The sequence below is a fragment of the Miniopterus schreibersii genome, assembly GCF_964146895.1.
Source record: "Miniopterus schreibersii genome assembly, chromosome: 1".
NCBI classification, from domain to species: Eukaryota; Metazoa; Chordata; class Mammalia; order Chiroptera; family Miniopteridae; genus Miniopterus; species Miniopterus schreibersii.
In genome coordinates this window covers 38,694,023-38,717,638 of record NC_138101.1, presented here as the reverse complement: position 1 = coordinate 38,717,638, position 23,616 = coordinate 38,694,023, and the positions used below count along the sequence as shown (strand labels likewise).

The following is a 23,616-nucleotide window of genomic DNA, read 5'->3' as shown; positions in this document are numbered from 1 at the left end:
TATTTTAAAAATATATCTTTATTGATTTTAGGGACAGGAGAGGGAGAGAGAAAGATGGAAACATTAATGATGAGTCATTGATCGGCTGCCTCCCGCATGGCCCCACTGGAGGTCAAGCCAGCAACCCGGGCATGTGCCCTGACCAGGAATTGAACCTTGATTTCCTGAATCGTAGGTTGATGCTCAACCACTGAATCAGCTAGGCTATTGTTGGCTACTTTAGAAAATTATATAATATAGATGGATAAGTATAGAACTATAACTAAAATTTAAGACTATGAACTGTGTTTACTTTGTGTCATTATTATCATTGTTGTATAGACAATATATAACCAATTTTCACAGATTAAAAAAACAAAACCCTCTTTTTCAGCTAACCTGCTCCTCTATAAGTCCATCCCCAAAACTTCATTTTTAAGTAACTTTTTCTTCTTCTGAGGTTAGCTCAATAGTTAATTACAGTTTTGGATGCTTATAATAACAGACCTTCAGAAATTAGGATGGTCCAATCCAGACTTCTCTATCTTGTTTTCCATTTAGCACTAAATATGTCTTTGGCTCCTCTGACTCCGAAGTTGCTCCTTCACATCTCTTCCCATCAGCACAATAGGATCAGTATCAGGGTCGCTGTCAGCACAATACCAGTCATCTGAAGGGGACACCTGAGAGCTATTGAAAACTCACTTCCACATCTTCATCCTCCATATTCAGTCCTGTTTCCTCTTATCATTGTGACTCACAGCCTTACAGGTTCTCTTATCACTCTTCTTATTGACCCCTCACTCTCCCACTAGATGACTTCTAAAACACAACCACAATAGTCTCGTTCTTTTACTTAATGTATGCCTATGCCTCTCCAAACTTTAAGAAAACAATGTGAACTCTTTAGTATGAACTACAAGGTATTTTACGCTTGCTGTCTGCTTGCCTCCATAGCCTCATTCCCACCCATCTCTTCAGGTAGACTCTTTGATCTAGACTTTACAATCTATTTCCAATTCCTTTCCTTACCCCTATAGTATTCTTAAGTATCTGACCTTTGATTTGAAAAAAAAAAAAAAGGACAGTTCTTCTGACTGGTAAAACTCTTCCCTACCTCACAAAACTGGTAAATTTATGCCAATAATTTGTTAAGGCTAAGCTCACTTACTATGTTCCCTTTAAGACATTTCTTGTTGAAACATCACAGCAGTGGCTTCATACTGAATTAAATGTTCCCCTTTTGCAGTCCTTTAAATCCTTATACTAACTGGTGTTATAACACAGTAAGAAAAAATAACTGTTGTAATTATTGAACATTGTTTCTAATTCTTAAAATGGCCTTTAATCACCACAGGGCAAGGGCCAGATTTATTTTTTCCTACATCCTCTGAACTAAGACAACTTGAGGCATAAAAAACTATCAGTAAAATTTGTGTTTCAAAACACGCTTCAGTGTATCCATCTATATTTCAAGCCTCCTTAGTTTTTAAATGTAAAAGTTTAGATCCAAACTGTTATCAGCTTGAACAATGTCACAATTCATCATGGACAATTTGGGACTCCTACCACAGGTATGTTTTACTAAAATATTCATCCTTATTTATTGAGGTTATTTTTGGGCCCTGTGGCTATTCTGGCACCTTTAAAATAATACTGCATTAGCACTACCCTACTTTATCCAGCTATAAATTCATCACTTCCATCACCACCCCAGCATGGTCAGTGGGAGACTGAGGTTTGTTTATTTTTTTACAGGTACAACCTGGTTGAGTGAAATTGTGGACATGATCTTTAAAGAGGGTGATGTGGAAAAGTGCAAAAAAGATGCCATTTTTAATCGAATACCTTTCCTGGAATGCAGAAAAGATGACATGATGAATGGTAATGTTTAAGTTGATTTTAAAAGCTATAATATATATATTTTAAAGTGTGGATAGAGACAGTATAAGGAAAGAGACTGTAAGCAAAACTGGCAATTAATATTATGTCTTCTACATGGCAAAGCATGTAAATTTAAATTAAAATCTTGATAAAGTAGGAGAAAATAAGATGGAGGCGTAAGTAACCTCTGCACCCACCACCTCCTGCAACCACATCAAAATTACAACTCACATACAGAACCGTCACTCAGAGCCTCCTGAAATCTGGCTGAACAGAAGCCCCACAACCAGGGAGCTGAAGAAGCACCAAGACCGGTAGCAGGAGTGGAGACGCGGGCGAATCAGGGCTGGATCCCGGAGACGCGGCCGTGGGCCCACACCTGGTGCCGCGGGTTAAACCAGGGAGGGAATCTCAGTGGTGGAGATTTCCTGGAGAAGCAAGGGGTCCCAGCCCCACAGCAGGCCCCCATCCCAGGGCTCCAGGGCCGAGAAAAGTCCCACACCTTCAGGCTGTCCCAAGCGGGGACTCTCCCTGAGGGACATGGAGGCTGCGGGAGCCCCAGGCTCTCCTCTTAAAGGGCCCACACACCAACTCATTCAGACGCTCTCCCTCTGAGCCCAGTACCGGGCAGCAGCCTGAAAGGACCTGGGACACTTGGGGAGGAACTAACCTGCTTGAAATCGGGGCGAGAGGTGGAGGGGCGGCTTCCTCCCAGGCAGAAGGGCTGGCGAAGGCCATGGCTCCTTTGGCGAGTCCTCCCCGCACACAGCCAGCAGGCAAGCACCATATTTGAATCGCCAGCACCTGACTTCCCACCTTTGACCCCGCCCCATGATTCCTGGAGGCCCCACCCCTCTCCACCTGCAAGCTCATCCAGGCCATTTCCAGTGGCTTTTCTGTGCAAGTGGCTTCTCGAACCTCATGCTCAGGACTTTCCTAAAATCTCTCAAACAAGCAGCAGTGGGCCCCATACGGCTTGATAAGTGGCCCCAGGCCTGGCACTAGCAGCAGCCTGCATTGGCTCATAGCTTGGCCTATCCTGGACACCTCCAAGCCCAGCACAAGTAGCAGCCAACTACTGTTTGCTGTGTAGCTCATGCTGGGTGGCCCTGGGCAAGGCACTGGCACAGGCTAACTGTGCACCTTCCCAGGGGCCCTAGAGACAGTGCACCTGGTGGTCAGACTTGACCACACTGGGTTACAACCCTACCACATCCATGAGTGTCACACTCAAGGGGCACACTTGGTGAACACCAAAGCTCCACTGAAGTAAGTCCTGCTCCATAGGGGTGTCTCCAGCATAGAAGCTCTTTAGCTGTAGTTGCAGCTGGTCCTCACAGCTGATTGATCTGGAGGTCGATTCCTCTCAGTGATGCCAACAGCAACTAAGGCTCAACTACAACAGGACAGTGCACACAGCCCACACAGGGGAGCACCTAGAAGGGCCAGCTCAGGTGACTGGGGAGGCTGAGCCACTGGACCCTACAGGACACCTACTACACAAAGCCACTCAACAAACTCCTGGAGACATAGTAGCTCTACCTAATACACAGAAACAAACACCTAGAAGCAGCCAAAATGTGGAGACATAGAAACATGTTACAAAGAAAAGAACAAAAGAAATCTCTAGAAAAGGAAGGAAATGAAATAGAACCAAGCAAACTACTAAATACAGAGTTCATAATTTTGGTTTAAGGATGTTCAAGGATATTAGTAACACTATTAAGAAACAAGTGAGACCATCGATGACATAATAAAGTACCAATCAGAAATGAAGGCTACACAAACTGAAATGAAGAATAATTTACAGTGAATCAACAGTAGAGTAGAGAATTCTGAGAATCAAATCAGCATTTTGGAACATGAGGAAACAAAAAACACCCAACCAGAAGAGCAAAATGAAAAAAGAATCCAGAAATATGAACATTTTATAAGAAGGCCTTTGGGCAACTTCAAGCAGCCCAAAATTCGTATTATTGGGGTGACAGAAGGAGAAGAAAGAGAGAAAGAAATTGAAAACCTATTTGAAAAAATAATGACAGAAAACTTCCCCTACCTGGTGCAACAAATAGACTTACAAGTCCAGGAAGCACAGAGAGTCTCAAACAAGAAGAACCCAAAGAGACCCTCAGCAAGACACATCATCATTAAAATGCCAAAGGTTAAAGACAAAGAGAGAATCTTAAAAGCAGCAAGAGAAAAGCAATTAGTTACCTACAAGGGAGCACCCATACAACTGTCAGCTGATTTCTCAACAGAAACCTTGCAGGCCAGAAGGGAGTGGCAAGAAATATTCAAAGTGATGAAAAACATGGAACTACAACCAAGATTGCTCTACCCAGCAAAGCTATAATTTAGAACTGAAGGTCAAATAAAGAGCCTCTCAGTCAAGGAAAAGCTAAAGGAGTTCATCACCACCAGATCAGTATTATATGAAATATTTAAGGGTCTTCTTTAAGAAGAAGCTAATGAACAAAATAATCTGACAAACTAAATAGATCTAGAGACATTCACGCATGCAATAGAAGATCATATTTTAGAGGAAAGAGGGGTGGGGGATGGGAAGAGATTAACCAAAGAAGTTTTATGCATATATGCATAACCCATAAACACAGATTATAATGGGGTGAAGGCCTGGGGAGGGGGTGGGAGTGAGGTGGAGAACGTCAATTGGGGGCAAAAAATGAGACACCTATAATACTTTCAACCATAAAGATAAATTTTTAGAAAATCTTGATAAAGTTTAGCATGTGTCTAGAAAAGAGTGAATGATAGCTCTTATATGCCTTCAGTAGAGCCTCATGATATGTGAGTGTTTCTCTCTCTTTGAGCTAAATGTGATAATACTTTAAACACTAGAAAGATATCCATATATTGTTTAAGAATCTATGCAAAAGGATATTCATTACACATTGTTTTAATATTGTAAAAAATTAGAAACATCATGATAGTCAACAAAAGAATATTTTGAAGCAGTATAATAACACTGGAAAATCATTACAAATTTTAGGATGTCATATGTTTCTTGACATTGCAATATCAGCATAATATATTGAGGAAAAAGGATAATTAGAAAATAATAAGTTTTATGTGCATATATTGTATTTGGATGGCTGTGAGTCTGGGCATATAGATATATTTACATAGAAGTTCTGCTTACCTAAAGGTTCATAATGATTTTTCCAAAGTGATGTAATTTTATTTGATCTTATTTTTTCTCTATTATTTTCTCTATCTAAAATTGTCATAGTGTATGTATTATTATTAATAAAGCATAAGATTTTAAAGTTACTTCTATGTTTTAAATATCTATAAAATCTACAAAAATATTTATAATTTTTGAAGTTGTCTAACCTTTAATATTTTTTATAAATCAGGGGTAGAACAATTAAACCAGATGGCATCTCCTAGAATTGTGAAGACTCATTTGTCAGTACAGCTTCTTCCTGCCTCGTTTTGGGAAAAGAACTGTAAGGTAAATAGAGTCAAGTATTCTTAACACTTTATGCAACTCAAAGAAATTTTAGAATGTTCAAGTCATAAATGTGTTATATACACACTTGTTTCTTTATTCTTTCATTGTATCTATAAACATTTAATAAATATAGATTATAGTCTGTATAGTCACAGGTGATTCTGAAAACAAACAAAAAACCCCAGGTAAACTCTTTAAGCCTGTTTCCTCATCTGTAAAAGAAGGATAATAATAGCATCTTCCTCATATAAAGATTAAATGAAATAATGTTTATAAACTGCTTAACATAGTGCCTAGCATACTGTAAATGACCAATGGTAGTTAGTTTTGTATTTGTTGTTATTACTGATTGTATTGGATGTACTCCTTTTGCAAACTTTTGTAGTTCACACAAATGAACTACAGAAGGATAAACCAGATGAATATCTTATAACGGTTATTTACTGAGTGCCTGTCATGTGCCAGCAATATGACAATTAACAAGTCATATGCTGTCCTTGTCTTAATAGGCACATAGTTCATTGTGGTAAAGGGACAAATAAACAAACAGTGCATTGCCATAGGTCAAGTAAGATAAGAATTCTAGCCTCGACATTGAGGCAGGGAAGGCATCCAGGAGAAAGTAACAACTCAGCTGGTATTTGCATGCTTTCTTCTTGTCTGGACTTCCACTACTATGTTGAATAAGAGTGGTGGAACTGGACACCCCTGTCTTGTTCCTGTTCTTAGGGGAAATGCTTTTAGTTTTTGCCCATTGAGTATGATGTTGGCTGTAGGTTTGTCATATATGGCTTTTATTATGTTGAGGTATGATGCCTCTATTCCCACTTTGCTGAGAGTTTTTATCAAAAATGGGTGTTGGATTTTATCAAATGCTTTTTCTGCATCTACTGATATAATCATGTGATTTTTTTCTTTCAGTTTGTTTATGTGATGTATCACATTTATTGATTTGCGAATATTGTATCAGCCTTGCATCTCTGGAATTATTTCCACTTGGTCATGGTGTATGATCTTTTTAATATTTTGCTAGATCCGATTTGCTAATATTTTGTTGAGGATTTTAACAGCTATGTTCAGCAGGATATTGGCCTGTAATTCTCTTTCTTTGTAGTGTCTTTATCTGGTTTTGGAATTAGGCTAATGCTGGCCTTGTAAAAAGAGCTTGGAATGTTCCCTCTTCTTGGATTTTTTGAAATAGCTTGAGGAGGATAGGTGTTAATTATTTGAATGTTTGGTAAAATTTCCCTGTGAAGCCATCAGGGCCAGGGCTTTTATCAGCAGTTATCGGCCTATTCAGGTTTTCTGACTCTTCCTGATTGAGTTTTGGAAAGTTGTATTTTTCTAGGAATTTATCCATTTCATCCAAGTTGTCCAGCTTGGTGGTGTATAGTTGTTCATAATATTTTCTTATAATCCTTTGTATTTCTGTTGGGTCAGTTGCTATTTCACCTCTCTCATTTCTGATTTTGTTTATTTGGGTCCTCTCCCTTGTTTCTTGATGATTCTGGCTAAAGGTTCATCAATCTTTTTTATTTTTTCAAAGAACCAGTTCTTGGTTTCATTGACCTTTTGTATTTTTTTTTTTTAGTCTCTATATCATTTATTTCTGTTCTGATCTTTATTATTTCCTTCCTTTTACTTTGAGCTTTTCTTGTTCTCTTTCTAAGGTTTTAAGTTGTAGGGTTAGAGAGTCTATTAGAAGTTTTTCTTGTTTTTTGAGGTAGGCTGGTACTGCTATGAACTTCCTTCTCAGGACTGCTTTTATTGTGTCCCATAGATTTGGAGTTGTTGTGTGTTCATTTTCATTTGTTTCCAGGAAATTTTTTATTTATTTCTTGATCTCTTTGGTAACCCATTCGCTGTTTAAAAACATGCTATTTAGCCTCCATGTGTTTGAGTGTTTTTAAGTGTTTTTATTGTGTTTGATTCCTAATTTTATGCCATTGTGGTCCGAGAAGATGCTTGATATGATTTCAATCTTCTTGAACTTGTAGAGACTTTTTTGTGTCCCAACATGTAGTCTCTCTTTGAGAACGTCCTGCGTGCACTTGAGAAGAATGTATATTCTGCAGCTTTGGGGTAGAGTATTCTGTAAATGTCGATTAAATCCATCTGATCTAGTGTGTCATTTAGGTTAACTGTTTCCTTGTTGGTTTTCTGTCTTGAAGACCTATCTACTAAAGTAGTAGGGTGTTAAAATCCCCTAGTATGACTGTACTGCTGTAAATCTCTCCCTTAAAGTCCTCTAGAAGATTTTTATAAATTTAGGTTTTCCTACATTGGGTGCTTATAAGTTTATCAGGGTTATATCCTTCTGTTGGATGGATCCTTTTAGTATTATATAATGATCTTTCTTGTCTCTCAGTATGGTCTTTATTTTTTTATGTCTATTTTGGCTGATATGAGTATTGCTACCCCAGCTTTTTTTCTCCTTTCCAATTGCATGGAAATTTTTCTTTCATCCCTTTACTCTCATCCTGTGTGTCTTTTGTTCTGAGGCGGGTCTCTTGTAGACAGCATATATTTGGGTCATGTTTTCTTATCCATTCAGCCAACTTATATCTTTTTATTGGGGCATTTAGTCCATTTACACTTAAGGTTATTATTGATGGATATCTATATATTGCCACTTTAATTCTTTATGCCTATGTTTCTCTCTTTCTCTATTTCTACTTTTAATTGCAACAGTTCCTTTAAAATTTCTTGTAATGTTGGTTTGGTGGTGATAAACTCCTTTAGCTTTTTTTGGGGGGGGGGGGAAGCTCTTTATTTCACCACCTATCTTGAATGTTAATCTTGCTGGATAGAGTAGTCTTGGTTTCAGATCCTTGTTTTGCATTACCTTGAATACTTCATGGCATTGCATTCCCTTCTGGCCTGTAGAGTTTCTGATGAGAAGTCAGCTGACACCCTTATGGGAGCTCCTTTGTAGGTAACAGATTGCTTTTCTCTAGCTTCCTTTAAGATTCTCTCTTTGTCTTGAATTTTTGGCATTTTAATTATGATGTGTCTTGGGCATGGGCCTCTTTGGGTTCTTTTTGCTTGGGACTCTGTGCCTCCTGAAAGTGTGTGACATTTTCCTTGATCAGGTTAGGAAAGTTTTCTGCCATTATTTCTTTAAACAGTTTCTGTAACCCTTGTTTGCTTTCGACCTCCTCTGGAACTCCTATAATGCAAATATTGTTACATTTCATGTTTTCCCACAGCTCCCTTAGACTGTCCTCCTGGTTTTTTTTTGTGTTTTTTTAATATTTATTTATTTATTTAAATTTTATTTTTGTTTAAAATATTACAGATGTCCCTTTTTCTCCCCAATGACGTGTTCCACCCCATCCCTTCCCCCTCCCCAGTCCCTCTCCCCACCATTGTCCGTGTCCTTGGGTTGTGCATATATGCATATAAATGCTTTGGTTACTCTCTCTCCCTCCACCCACCCGCCCTCCTCCATCCCTCTGACATTCATCAGTCTCATCTATGCTTTCATGTCATTGAATCTATTCTGTTCATCAGTTTATTAAGTTCTTTAGGTTCCACATATAAGTGAGATCATGCGATATTTGTCTTTCGCTGCCTGGCTTATTTCACTTAGCATAATATTCTCCAGGTCCATCCATACTGTCCCAAAGGGTACTAGATTCTTCTTCTTTACAGCTGCGTAGTATTCCATGGTGTGCATGTCCCACAGCTTTTTTATCCACTCATCTACTGATGGGCACTTGGGCTGTTTCCAGATCTTAGCTATTGTAAACTGTGCTGCTATGAGCATAGGGGTGCATATATTCTTTCTGATGAATGTTTCAGGATTCTTAGGATATATTCCTAGGAGTGGAATCACTGGGTCAAACGGCAGCTCCATTTCTAATTTTTTGAGGACCCTCCATACTGTTTTCCATAGTGGCTGCACCAGTCTGCATTCCCACCAGCAGTGTACTAGGGTTCCCCTTTCTCCACACCCTCGCCAGCACATGTCATTTGTTGATTTGTTGATGGCAGCCATTCTGACAGGTGTGAAGTGATACCTCATTGTGGTTTTACTGTTTTTTAATTGTATTTTCTTTCTGGGTCTCTGATTGAGTGATTTTTTCCTACCCTGTCTTCTAATTCACTGAACCGATCCTCAGCTTCCTCTAATCTGCTGTTTATTCCTTCCAATGTATTCTTTATTTCTGCTATGTCACTCTTCATTTTCTTCATAGTTTCCATATTATTTTTTATGTTGTTGAGCATCCTTACAATCAGTATTCTGAATTCTATATCTGAGAGACTGCTTATCTCCATTTAATTTGGCTCTTTTTCTGGTGATTTTTCTTGTTCTTTCATTTGGGGTTTGTTTTTTGGTTTCCCCATTTTGGCTGCCTTTTGGGGTTTGTTTCTAAGTATTAGGTAGATCTGCTAGGACTCTCAGTCTTTTTGGAGGGTCCCTGGCGCAGGCCAATGTCAGACACAGTTTGTGACTGGCCCTGAGTACCTTGTTTGGAGCTATCAACAACCCTCGGCTTGAGGTCTCCTCTGCTGGGGCTGGGTGGGTTTAGACAAGACCAAGATGCACACCAAAGCCTGCTTTTCCAAGGCCTATATCCAGAACCAGATCAGGCAAAGACTCAAAGCATGCTGAGGCCTGCCTCTGGCTGCAGGCTGATTAATCTGATTGTCTTAATTAGTCTGAGGCTGTAGAAGCTCCACAGGGTGGGTTGGCTAATTGTTATCAGTCTTTCAACAAGCCTCAAGCTGTAGAAACTCCTCTGGGTAGAGCAGGAGGTTTTCCAGCAGGTTGGGGCAATTGCTTCTCCCCTCAGGCAAAAGCTGAAAATTGTCTAACTGAGAAAGATGTCCTCTGCAGTCTGGAGGAATGACTCAGCACAGGAACCCAGATGGGCACCTTCTGATCTCACTCTCCAGAGCCCACAACAGTAGATTCTCCCCACAGAGCTCCAGGCCACTCTGCCCTCCCTCTGTCAGAGCCCAAGGTGAGTGGCTGCACATGAAACTGTGTTGGCTCTTTAAGAGGGTGCCTACATTTCCAGCCACCTCTCCCTGTCATATAGAAACCTAGCTGTTTTTCACAGTGAGATGTTATGTGGGCACCTATCTCAGTTCTGGTGCTCCTGGCTGGGAAGCCCAGCCTGGGGTTTAGGCCCCAGAGTCCTCAGTGGGAACCCCCACAGCTGAGATCTTTTTCCAGAGCTTCAGTTGCTGCCTGTGGGAGCCCAGCCAGCCCTTTTGTTTCTGCACTTTCTACCAGTCTCTATGCAGTCTCCACTTTTTCTTCTTGGTTGTGAGGGTGCTCTCCAGCTAGCCTTCAGTTGGTTTTCAGGATGGTTTTTCTATATTTTAGTTGTAAATCCATTTTGGTCCCAAGAGATTGTCAGTGTAGTTTCCACTCAGTGTGTCACCATCTTGGATCTTTCCAGACAAGAAGAAAACATAAAAAGTATCCAAATTAGAAAGGAGGAAACAAAACTGTTGTTATTTGTAGATGGCATGATATTGTACATAGAGAATCCTAAAGACTCAACCAGAAAACTACTAGATTTAATAAATGAATTCAGCAAGGTAGCAGGATACAAAATTAATACCCAGAAATTGATGGCATTTTTTTATACACCAATAATGAACTCTCAGAAACAGACACTAAAAACACAATACCATTTGCAATCACAACTAAAATAAGATAGCTAGGAATAAACTTAACCAAAGATATAAAAGACCTGTCTTCGAAAAACTACAGGGCACTAAAAAAAAAAAAAAAAAAAATAGAGGAGGACATAAACAAATGGAAAATATACCATATTCATGAATTGGAAAAATTAACATCATAAAAATGTCCATACTACCCAAAGCAATCTATAAATTCAATACAATCCCCATTAAAATACAGCATATTTCACAGATCTAGAACAAACACTTCAAAAATTTATATGAAACCAAAAAACACCCCGAATAGCCATGGCAATCCTGAGAAAGAAGAACAAAGTTGGAGGGATCACAATACCAGATATTAAGTTATACTACAAAGCCATTGTAATCAAAACAGCCTGGTACTGGGACAAGAACAGGCATATAGATCATTGGAACAGAACAGAGAACCCAGAAATTGACCCATGCCATTACTCTGAATTAATATTTGACAAAGGAGGCAAGAACTTATAATAGATTAAAGGCAGTCTCTTCAATAAATGGTGTTGGGAAAATTGGACAGGTACATGCAAAAAAATGAAACTAGACCACCAACTTACACCATACACAAAAATAAACTCAAAACGGGTAAAAGACTTAAATGTAAGACATGAAACCATAAAAATCCTAGAAGAAAATGTAGGCAGCAAAATCTCAGATATCTATCGTAGAAATATATTTGCCAATACATCTCCTAGGGCAAGATAAACAAAGAAGAAAATAAACAAATGGGACTGCATCAAAATAAAAAGCTTCTGCTCAGCAAAAGGAACCATCAACAAAATGAAAAGGGAGCCCACTGTATGGGAGAATATATTTGCCAACGACACATCTGATAAAGGGTTAATATCTAAAATATATAAGCAACTCATACAACTTAACAAAAAGAAGACAAACATTTCAATTAAAAAATGGGCAAAGGACCTAAATAGACACTTCTCCAAAGAGGACATACAGATGGCCAAGAGACATATGAAAAATTGCTCAACTTCCCTAATCATCAGAGAGATGCAAATTAAAACCACAGTGAGGTATCACTTCACACCTGTCAGAATGGCTCTATCAACAAATCAACAAATGACAAGTGCTCTCAAGGGTGTGGAGAAAGGGGACCCTAGTACACTGCTGGTGGGAATGCAGACTGGTACAGTCACTATGGAAAGCAGTATGGAGTTTCCTCAAAAAATTAAAAATGGAGCTGCCTTTTGACCCAGTGATCCAACTTCTAAGAATATATCTTAAGAATCCTGAAACACCAATCACAAAGACTGTATGCATCCCTGTGTTCATAGCAGTGCAATTTACAATAGCTAAGATCTGGAAACAGCCCAAGTGCCCATCAGTAGATGAGTGGATAAAAAAGCTGTGGGACATTTACACCATGGAATACTATGCAGTTGTAAAGAAGCAGGACCTTTTATTTTTCTAAAAAGTTATTAAGGTCTTGAGGAATAGTATTAGTATCAGTATTATATCCTGTACTATACATATGAGATATTAAAGTACTAGATGCTGTCATTATTAACAAAAAAGGGGATTTTTCACAGTCATGAAACATTTCTACTTTGTACTCTGTTGTTACATGGTATATTTGACCTTTTCTAAAGATCCATGGTCCAAAAAGTCTGTAGATCTTAATGTTGCTTGTTTACTTCCTTTTATTATAAGCAACCTTAGATAGTCCACATGCATTCCGCTAAAATCATTTCATGTTCTCTCAGTATATTTTCTAGGAGATGTGTCATTACCAGTTTTCAAATTTTCACTAAGTCACTTTTTTCCTTTGAGGAATGGATTGTAGCCTTGATGTTACCCCATTTTCTTTTCAAAAGAAAAGAGATAGTATACTTTTACAATGGTTTCAGTCTTCACAAAATTGCTTATCAAGTCAGAGGTCATCAAAGAGTAGAAAATAGTTGGAACGATTCATGTTCTGAGTATTTCCAGGATGATTCACTAGGCAACAAGAACACAGATGGATTGAGGCTCTTAGTAAAAGTGTGTATAGAGGTGTAGACCAGAAACTATAAGTGATAAAACAAAACAAAACAAGCAGTCTGATAAGATAATAGGTAATAAGGCCAATAGGCTTGAGGCCTCAGAGTGGTTGCAGGAGAGGTATATTGGAAATAACTGATAAGGGAGAAGGGAGGAGCTTGAAGAAAACATGAAGCTGCAGGATAAGGCTCCAGAAGTGAAACGTTTAGGGCACTGATGAGTTTCACAGTCTGATTATAAAATTGGTTGGCTGAGGTAAAATGGAGATAATGATGGATGAGTAGGAGAACCTAGAGGATCAGATGGATTATGCACAATGATACTGAAGTGGAGAATGATACTAAGAGGCAGGTGTTAAAATCTTTCAGTTAAATCAAGGGAATAACCACAAGCTTAGAAATGGCATCAGCTGGTGGCAGGTGCCATTATTCCTTTGTTGTGCCCTTCCTTGACCCAGCTTGCAGCGTGCCATCTCTGAGTTCCATTAACCTGGCTAACACTGATCTCCCCACCCTGGTGATTTTCTGAGACCCTGCCCCACTCAAGTCACTTGTCCAACCTGAACCTCTTTCAGAGGCTAATCCACACAGGCAGCTGGCCTGGGCCCATGCTGTGGACTTTTCCTAAAATCTATCAAAGGTCCACAAATGCCAAACTAGCAGTGGCTAGTCTCAGGTGTTTTGAACCTCTTTGCTAAGCAGCCCCAAGCCTGGCACTAGTGGCAGCCAGCCTCGGCTCACAGCATAATCACTCCCAGGTGCCTCCAAGCCCAGCACAGGCAGCTACTAACTGCAGATTACTCTGTAACTCCTACTAGGTAGCCCCAAAACAGACACAAGCAACAGCTAACCTTGGACTGCACTTAAGCCCCTCCCAAGAAGCCTCCAAACCAGTACACCTGGGAGTCAGCTTCAGACTACCCCAGAGCACCACCCATTAGCCTCACAAATGACACCCCAAAAGAGTGGACTGGGCAGGTGCCAGAACCCCAATAAAGCAAATCCCACCCTGTGAGGTCAGCACACACACAACAGCTTGTCCGCTGCTGTAGTCACAGCCAGCCCTCACATCCAGTCAGCCTGACGAGTTGCCAGATGGGAGGGGGGTTAAGAGGCTGGGTTTAAAAGGAGAAAGTATTACGAAGTACAAATTGGTGGTTACAAAAGAGTGACGGAGTGTTAAGTACAGCATAGGGAATATAGTCAATAGTATTGTAATAACTATGTGGTGTCAGGTGGGTGCAAAACTTATTGGGGGATCACACTATAAGTTATATAAACGTCTAATCGCTGTGCGGTACACCTGAAACTAATATAATATAGAATGTCAACTGTAACTGAAAAATAAAAAACATTTCAAAATAAAATAAAGCCTACCCAATTTAAAAGGAGTCTGAACATGCATAGTAAATGGTATTAACGTAAAACAAAATGGCATCAGTTAAGAGAGATGGAATGAGTGTCAGAAACAGAGGTCTTTCGTATGTAGCAGTGTAGTAAACTAACTGACTTGAGAATGCTGTGGTGAAATTCATGTATCTTCAGGAAAGAGCTACACTTTCCTTGAAGGTAGGAAGAGCATGTGTAGTAAAAAGTTTGGGGTATAAAATAGGATCTGCCAAAATGGAAGTTTAGGGAGAAAGGGATTACTTTTGTGCCCCACCCACCCACCCCTCCAATCTGGGAAAATAAAAAGCTTCATGGAAGACCTGGAGCTAAGCTTTAAGTATGGACAGTATTTTGAGATACAAAGAATATTCAAGACAGAGGTAATATCAGAAGAAAGTAAAGGGGTGAAAATTCTGAAGCAAATTCATGGATATAGTGGCAAAGAGTTCCATTCAATTAATAGGCAAAAACAACTCAGGAGAGTTGTAAATAAGACTGGGAAAGTTCAATAGGGCTAACTGTAGCTTTGATAAGAAAAGAAAGTTCACTTTTTTTCTTTAATAATTAGAGGTTTTATAGTGGGATCTTAAAATTGAGATCCATCCTTCTTAGAATGAAATAGAAGATTTCCTTAAAATTGTTTGATAATGTGGAGACTTGAGTAAGACCAGTTAGTGAGCCTAATCATATCCCATAAACAGTGGCTAGCTAAGTCAAGAGCAGTCTTGCTCCCCTGATGGCCTTGCTCGGGTGCCTGAGGGCAGAAGTGGAAGACCACAGGGATATGGAGTTTACTTTTGCAGAACTTTTGCAGAACTTTTTCTGGAGCATTGAGTGTCAGATCTAGAAGAGACCATAGAGAACTGACCCAACTCACTTGTTTAGTGGATAGAAACTCAGGTCCAAAATGATTGGTACTTTGTACAAGATGATAGAAATTTTTAGTTCCAGAGCTAGCAATTAAAGCCAAGGTTCCTGATTGTTAATTTGCTGGTGTCTTCTCTATATGTAAAACAGAAACTCAACAAGATGCTGGTGAAGATTACATTTTCACTGAGGCTAATGTGCATATAGACCCTCATAAACAATTTATTTTAAGATCGTGAGTGAGGAAACAACAGTCCTTTTTCCCCCTTTATTATAGAGAACTGTGGTAGAATATCAAGATCAGAAGACGACTATTGACTGAGTGATTTACCAAATCATTTACTCTCATTGATTTAGTCTCAGTGCTGGATTGTGACTCAGCTTCAGTTTAGTTTCTTCACTTATAAAATGAGGATAATCATCTATCCTCTACTGAGGATAACACTAGAATTGTAACAGGCATTAAATGAGGTATTATATGTAAAAATAGCATAAAAATGAAACGTGAGCACTAATATTGAACAACACTGCAAAAGATGCTGTCACTTCAGGCTGTTGAAGGACTTTTAAAAATAATTTTATATACTTTCTAAAATGGGTGCACAATATTAACATATTAACATATAGTTGAAAACACTAATGCTTTCCTTTTAAATTTTGATGAAACTTTATTTGAGAATTTAGGTATTTTAATATTTGATTTTGCCTTCTTAGATGATCTATCTTTGCCGGAATGCCAAGGATGTGGCTGTTTCTTATTATTATTTCTTTAAAATGGTAGCTGGTCATCCAAATCCTGGAACTTTTCAAGAGTTTGTGGAGAAATTCATGGATGGACAAGGTAATAACAGTGTTGTTTCTTTCAATTCTTTCAAGGTAAATGATTCAAGACAAATAGCATCTCTGAGCAAAAATTTTTGTTGCCTTTCCTGGTTTATCATCCCTGATCCTTAATTAAAACACAGAAGTTTTAGGTGACCTTGAACTTTAGAGCAAGCATAGGGTTTCCAGATGTGGATGGCGAATTGTAGAATATAGAAAGTTCAGTTCAGTGCCTAAAAATAAATATGTAAGATGTTGGAGGTAACAATTTCTCTCTGTAAGATTGAGACTTCATGTCCAGTTTTTTCTTGTCTTTATTAGAAAAGCATTTCACAGCATATTATTACCACTCTATTGAACAAGAAGGAGAAGGGAATAGAAGAGGGAGAATGTCCATTTGTTTCCAAGGAAAATTTCAGGTGTTACATGGACCAAAATTTATAAAGAAGTCTGAATACCTATGAAGTTTTTATGCATTCTACCTAGTGTACAGTCTGAATGACTCAACTAGATCTCTCAGAACAGTACAAGGTTACTTGAACAGTAATTCTGGAAAATTTTGCCTTTTTAGTTAACTCCAGATGAAAGCAACTAAGTAGATTTGAGGAAGAAAGTGTTCAGGAGATTCTAGTATTAACTGAAGAAGGCCATTCTGATCCCATGGTAATAAATTGTAAGGAAAATGATAACAATCCCACTTTTATGTCCATAAAAATGAAATTGACTCAGTAAAAGTAGGATATATATGCTTTATTTTTGTTGCTATATTTGAGAAAATTTATGCTCATGCATAATGAATAAAATATTTGCCTCCAGATCATCAAAACCCACATTGTAAGGCAAAGAAACATAAAGTTGAACCTCCACAAAACATGAATAAGATAATTATAAATATCACCATATAACTTTTTTCTGTAAAGAAAAATTGCCAATAGAGTCAAAGAATAGAAGAAATATGCAGTGATCTAATGCAAAGCAAAATACTTTGACTCACACATTATTATATCATTCTGTCAGCTTTTATTGGGGAAACACTTGGATATATGTGAGAGAAGTAAGGAAAAAGAAGGGAAGAGACAGCATTTGGTCGTATCACATCATCTCCAAAATCTAATTCTTTTAGAGTGAGAATGACACTAAAGTTCCCTCAGAAAACAGCTCTTATAATCTAAACTGCAAGCAATGTAATAAACTGTTACATAGTTACTAGCTTCAGTAGCCAAAACCAGTTTGTAAACGGAAAATTTGAGAACTGGGCTGAATTCTTATTATAAGAACGTTGATTGTTCCACTAACTAAACTCTCTTCACTAACAATCTGATTTTACACACACACACACACACACACACACACACACACTCACTCACTCTGGTTTCAAAAGTTATCTAATAAACTCTGAATCAAAATTATGGGAGGGGGACTTCCTTCACTTTTTCTCTGTGCCATAAACCGTGTCATAATAATGAAAGTTGAGAATATGTTTTTGTACATGAATTATTCAACATATTTTGCCTCCTTGCTGCAGAGAAATTTGCTTAACATATGAGGCTGATCTCTACTTTTCATTCCATGATCATTTATTTATATTTATTTGTTGCTACTGTTATTTAAAAACTCTTTTTTCAAGCTGTATAAAGAAGATATTATGCTCTTACGTTGTTTTTATCTCTAATTTTAGTTCCTTATGGTCCCTGGTATGAACATGCAAAATCTTGGTGGGAAATGAGAAATAATCAACATTTGCTCTTTCTTTTCTATGAAGACATGAAGGAGGTGAGAAACTGAAAACATATGGACAATTTAGTAATTTCTAAAATGTTATCATTTGGCAACATCTAGATACAAAAATCTGCCTTTAGATAAATAATGCAGTACCTCTAAAAGCTACAATTATCCAGATAATTTAACACAGACTTAAAGTTAGTAAATAAAAATCTCCTGTGAATGAATATGTTTAAATCCAAGTCTCAAAAAATTACCAACAATAAAATTTTGTGGAACTTGAGTTCATAAAAGAAAATAACAACATATGAACATACACACGGATACATACATACAAGGAATCGCAGAAGGCAAGAAGAGTCAACTGGTCTCCAAATCCACAGATGTTAGAATTATCGAATAAGAGCTTTAAAATAATTATCCTTAACATGTTTAAAGAAATAAAAGATGAAATTTGGATCTTACAAAGGAGCAAGAGGTTACTGAAATTAACAAGTCAGATTAGAAAAAATAACAAAATAGGATTTCTAAAGTAATAAATTAAAATTAGAAACTAAGAGATGGTTTAAATAACAGATGATACATTACTAAATCATGGATTGGTAATGTGGAAGATGGAGCTGAGCTAATTCTATAGAATTTACCACATTGAGATAAGTAGAATACTTTATTTTTTAAAAAAGAGTAATGGATATGTAGGCTAACATGATAAGGTCCCACATATATAAATTCAAACTTTCAGAAGGAGAGAGTTAAGAGAATGCTTAGAACAGCAATATACAAAAGTCTGATGGTCCCAAAATTTCCTTATAATCTAGTTTTTCTCTAGTTTCATTAGTAATCAGGATAATTGCAAATAAAAATCATTATGAGATGTTATTCCATACCCACCAGACTGACAATAATGAAAAAGTCTGACAATAAAAATGTTAGTCAGGATATGGATCAGTAAGAGGTACCACACTGCTGATAGTAGTGTAAAAAGATACAAACACTATGGAAACAACTTGTCACTGTCTACAAAGAGCAAAACATGAATGTAACTGAAGATCCAGAAATTCCACTAGTCGATATATATTCTTGAGAAACTCTGGCTTGTGTACATTAGGTTATATGTACCACAATTCTCACAGCAGCATTCTTCATAACCATAAACACTGGAAACAACCTAAATACGCATATAACTAAATCATCAATACATGTCATCTAATTCAAACTGGAAGAGTCAAGGAAATCATCTCAAAGAAGGTGATACATAAGCTGAAGTTTAATAGGCAAGCTATAATTTGTAGAATAGAGAATTTGAGAAAAGCATTCTAGGTAGAGGTAACTACATGCCAGAAGAAGCATTATGGTTAGTATTGAAAATAGTTGCATTGGTTGATGTAGCTGGATCATAAGGTACACAACAGGAGGGACATAGACAGAGATGGGGATGTTTGTAGCTACAGCTCATATATAACATCGGATGTTCCATGTTGAGTATTTGACCTTTTACACATTTTCTTAATCTATCTGGTTCCTTTGCTTTCCACTAGTTACACCAATAAATTAGAAGAAAAATAAAAGCTATCTGCATATTTTCAACCCAAAACTTGATCTATTACAGGAGACTGTACTATTTGAGAGTATATATTAATATTGATAGATATTTATTGAGCATGTACTATGTTTGAGGATATGTATACATTTTTTGGGACACCCTGTATATTAGCTCTTGTAAATAATGCTGCAATGAACATAGGGTGCATACATCTTTTTGAATTAGTGTTTTTATTTTCTTCAGATAAATACCCAAAAATGGAATTGATTGGTTATATAGTAGTTCTATTTTTAATTTTTTGAGGAAACTCTATGCTGTTTTTCATAGTGGCTGAATCAATTTACATTCCCACCAACAATGCATGAGGGTTCCCTTTTCTCCACATCCTTGGTAAACTTGGTATTTGTTGATTTTTTCATAATGGTCATTCTGACAGGTGTGAGGTGATATCTCATTATGGTTTTGATTTGCATTTTCCTGATTATTAGTGATGTTTAGCATCTTTCTATATTTGTTAGCCATCTATATGTCTTCTTTGGGGAAATGTCTATTCATATCCTCTGCCCATTTTTAATCAGATTGGTTTTTTTTATGTTGAGTTGTATGTGTTCCTTCTATATTTTGGATATTAACTGCTATTGGATATATTATTTCAAATATCTTCTCCCATTCGGTAGGTTGTCTTTTCATTTTGTTGGTTTCCTTCACTGTGCAGTGGCTTTGTTGCCCTTGCCTGAGGTGATATATCCAAAAAAGATATTGATAAGACGAATGTCAAAGAGTACACTGGGTGTGTTTTCTCCTAGAAGTTTTATGGTCTCAGCTCTTACAGTTAAGTAATTAATACATTTGAGTTTATTTTCATATATGGGTAATAAAGTGGTATTGTGTATATGGTATGTAAGAAACTATATGGTGGGAAGTATCTTTTATGTCCGTTTCATGGCTCAGGAAAATTGTGTTTAGAGAAGTTTTAAAAATATAACTTATACAAGAAGTACTTTTCCACATTAGAAGCCCATTCTAGTATCAGTGAGAGGAGGGAGAAAAATTTTTCTCTCTCTTTTTTCAATCCAAATAGTAATGTACTCAATTTCAGTAATTTAATCTTCAAAATACTTTTTCTTCTTAGGATATCAGAAGAGAGGTGATAAAAGTGATGCAATTTCTGGGAAGGAAGACATCAGAGGAGCTTGTGGAAAAGATTGTTCAACACACTTCATTCCAAGAGATGAAAAACAACCCATCTACCAATTACACAACACTACCAGATGAAGTCATGAACCAAAAAATATCTCCCTTCATGAGAAAGGGTGAGATGGTCACATGATTTGCCTCTACTGCTGTCCGAAGTCACAAGTTGAAATAGTTATAGGCAAACACCTATCGAGGCCTATTCATGCCTGCGAACTCAGCTTGTTTTCTGCAGAGCTGTTTCACATTTGAAAACTCACTTTCCTGTGTTACCAGTTCTTCAGAGACATAAAATATTAGTACTTCTACTACTCATGATAAATTGCTATTACTTGTTGGTTACTTAGTATATGCAGCATAGTGTATTAAGAATGACTGGCAGCTACTGCAGCCTCAGCCCCAGGACTAGTGCCACACTCCACTAGCCACCATTTACTAAGGCTGGGTGCCCTGGTGCTACACCATGTACATTATGGAAATATATATACATTTAAAATTCTAATTATCTTTAAATTTTTATCAGAGACTCAGGAGAGAGCTTCAAAATATTATCTCATTCTGAGATGAGGAAACAAGCTTACAATGATTAGTCAGCTTTTCCTTGACGAAGTGGCAGACATTTTCGAGACTAATAGGCAAATGTCCAAACTCATCAAACTGTATGTACATTAAATATGTACAGTTTTTATATATTAATACCTTTATACCTCAATAACGCTTTTTAAAAAAAGACTAAGTTTCAAAGCCCTAAGTAGCAAATATGGCTCTGTTTGGCAAAAATTTCAAAATACAATGAAGTGACATTCTGTTGAGAAGACGTGTGGTCTGATGAGACACAGTTTATAAATCCAAAGACATGTAGGATATGAAGAGTATTGGGATATCCAGTCTTACTGATATGCGAAGAACATGTATTTGGGGGGTTTTGTTCGTTTATTTGTTTGTTTTAGAAGCAGAATAGAGAAAATCTTGCTCTTTGAACTAAATTGTCAGTGAAAAGGCCAGGGAATTTTTAAAATAATGGGAATAACAAACCTGCCACTGAGTGACAACAGGGAGCTCCTGAAAAGAGAGTTAGCACGCAGGTAATATTTTAATGACCCATTTCCAGATTATCTCTGCCTCCTTTCCCATAAAGTCCATATATCTATTTAAAATAAAACACTAGACTTTAATTATCATGCTTGTAAAGGGCTGCTCACTGCTGTATCCTCAGAACACATATTTTCTATCTTTTGCTTTCCGGGTTATTTCACTGGGAAAGTTTAGAGCTTCTTGAGCTAAAGTGGGAACTGAACTATTGACTTATTTACAATCAGGGTGCCTTCCTTCTGCCAGGGGAGAGCTGGATTTGATGGAAAGCAAAAGGGAAGGGACTACTAGACTGTTGCAATAACCCAGGTGGGAAACACTGAGGAGCTTCAATGTCAGTGGCAGCAGAAATGAAGAAAGGAAAAGAAGTGTGAAGAAAACCTGAATATGAATAAAGAATTAGATGGAGGACTGAGGGGACAACTTCCAAGTTTATGCTTTGAATAACTAGTGCTGCCATTAATCAGGCTGTGAAAAAGAAAACACAATTTGGTGGGGAACAAAATGAATTTATTTTTTAACTAAATTGGGTATGCTTGTATGGAATACCATCTAGACAGTTGAATATGAAACTATAACTCTGGATTTGAGTGTGCTCAGCATGAAGATGATATTTAATATTTTGGGCATGTATAAAAAGTAGATCTCATTCATATTAGGAGGAAGCCGCAACATTTGAGAGGAAATTGGAGAAGAAAAGTTCAATGAAGGAGCATTAGAGGGAAGAATCAGAGAAAGAAATTTGCTCTTTGTTGTTGCATTAACAATCACAACAAGTTCTTCTTTGTAAGCTCAAATATGTATATTATTTATGGTATATATTTTATTATAATCAAGGGTTACAAGAATAAAAGTTGATTAGGTGTTAATGAAAGGGGTGAATATTAGGAAACTTCATGATTCTGGCTTGAAGACATAATACTTATTGTGTTTTTTCTTTGTTACAGGGATTGCAGGAGACTGGAAGAATCACTTTACAGTAGCCCTGAATGAGAAATTTGATATGCACTATGAGCAGCAAATGAAGGGCTCTACACTGAAATTACGAACTGAGATCTAAGAAAGGTTTCCCTAACATATCAGAGATTTAAGCTTTTCTTATTTTAGATTGGTAGAGAGAGAGCCATGTGAAAGGTTATGTGGTCAGGTTCACATGGTTATTGAGATCTCAATATAAAAAGACAAGAAGGATTTTTTCCTGACATTATCTTTTTATTTTATTTTTAATCTTTATTTTTCTCCTCCATTTTCTTCTTTTTACAAATATTACACAAAGCTATAATCTATTTGAATGATGTAGGAACACACAGATAATTTAAGTTAGAAGCTCATTAAAAATCAACAAGCATTCCAAATTATTTTCATGCTGGTTTCCACACCCCCATTTAGTAGTATATTTAGTACATACAGGAACTTTGAAAATTTTAGGAGAAATAATTACAATAAATAAATTTGGGGGCATAATTATACCTATTATTTACATCCTGATTTTTTTTTTTATTTTTTGCAAAATGACTTAATTTGAAATTTACTTTAATCTAATGTAAATTTTGGCTATAGCTGAATTGATCAGATATCTGTCAATATTCCTGTGTATTATTTATGCTTGAATGTCATATAAAAACGTAATGAATTTTCATTCTGTAAACGAAAGTTTTACAAAATTTGATATTTGCTAATAAAACAAAACAAAAAAACAAAAGGAATAGAAGAACAGTTATTATCTTTTATATAAACTATTGTTTTTGCTTATGTCTCCTATTTTTCTGCACTCTATTGATGATTTTTTTCCCCTATACTACATTTGTTTTTCACAGCTGATGTCTCTTTTCTCTAAATCGGAAGACAAACAAGATCTTAAAAAATTTACTATGGGTCTTTAGTAGATTATTACATTCTTAATTCCTAACCTACAAGGTCAAATCTAAGGAGAAATAAATATGGTTTGCTTTCTTACTCTTTAGAGAAAAGTC

At 37.1% G+C, this 23,616-nt stretch overlaps 1 protein-coding gene across 1 annotated transcript in view; it reads left to right on the top strand.

The window, feature by feature from the left end:
* The window catches only part of SULT1E1 (sulfotransferase family 1E member 1), a 32,355-nt gene extending 9,035 nt beyond the window's left edge, over positions 1-23,320 (top strand). Inside the window, exons 3-8 of the mRNA XM_081137347.1 lie at positions 1,738-1,863; positions 5,241-5,338; positions 15,985-16,111; positions 17,771-17,865; positions 20,490-20,670; positions 22,591-23,320. Coding sequence (XP_080993473.1) covers positions 1,738-1,863; positions 5,241-5,338; positions 15,985-16,111; positions 17,771-17,865; positions 20,490-20,670; positions 22,591-22,703 — 740 coding nt within the window. The 3' untranslated portion in view covers positions 22,704-23,320. The remainder of the gene's footprint in view (positions 1-1,737; positions 1,864-5,240; positions 5,339-15,984; positions 16,112-17,770; positions 17,866-20,489; positions 20,671-22,590) is intronic.
* The last annotated feature ends 296 nt before the right edge of the window (positions 23,321-23,616 follow it).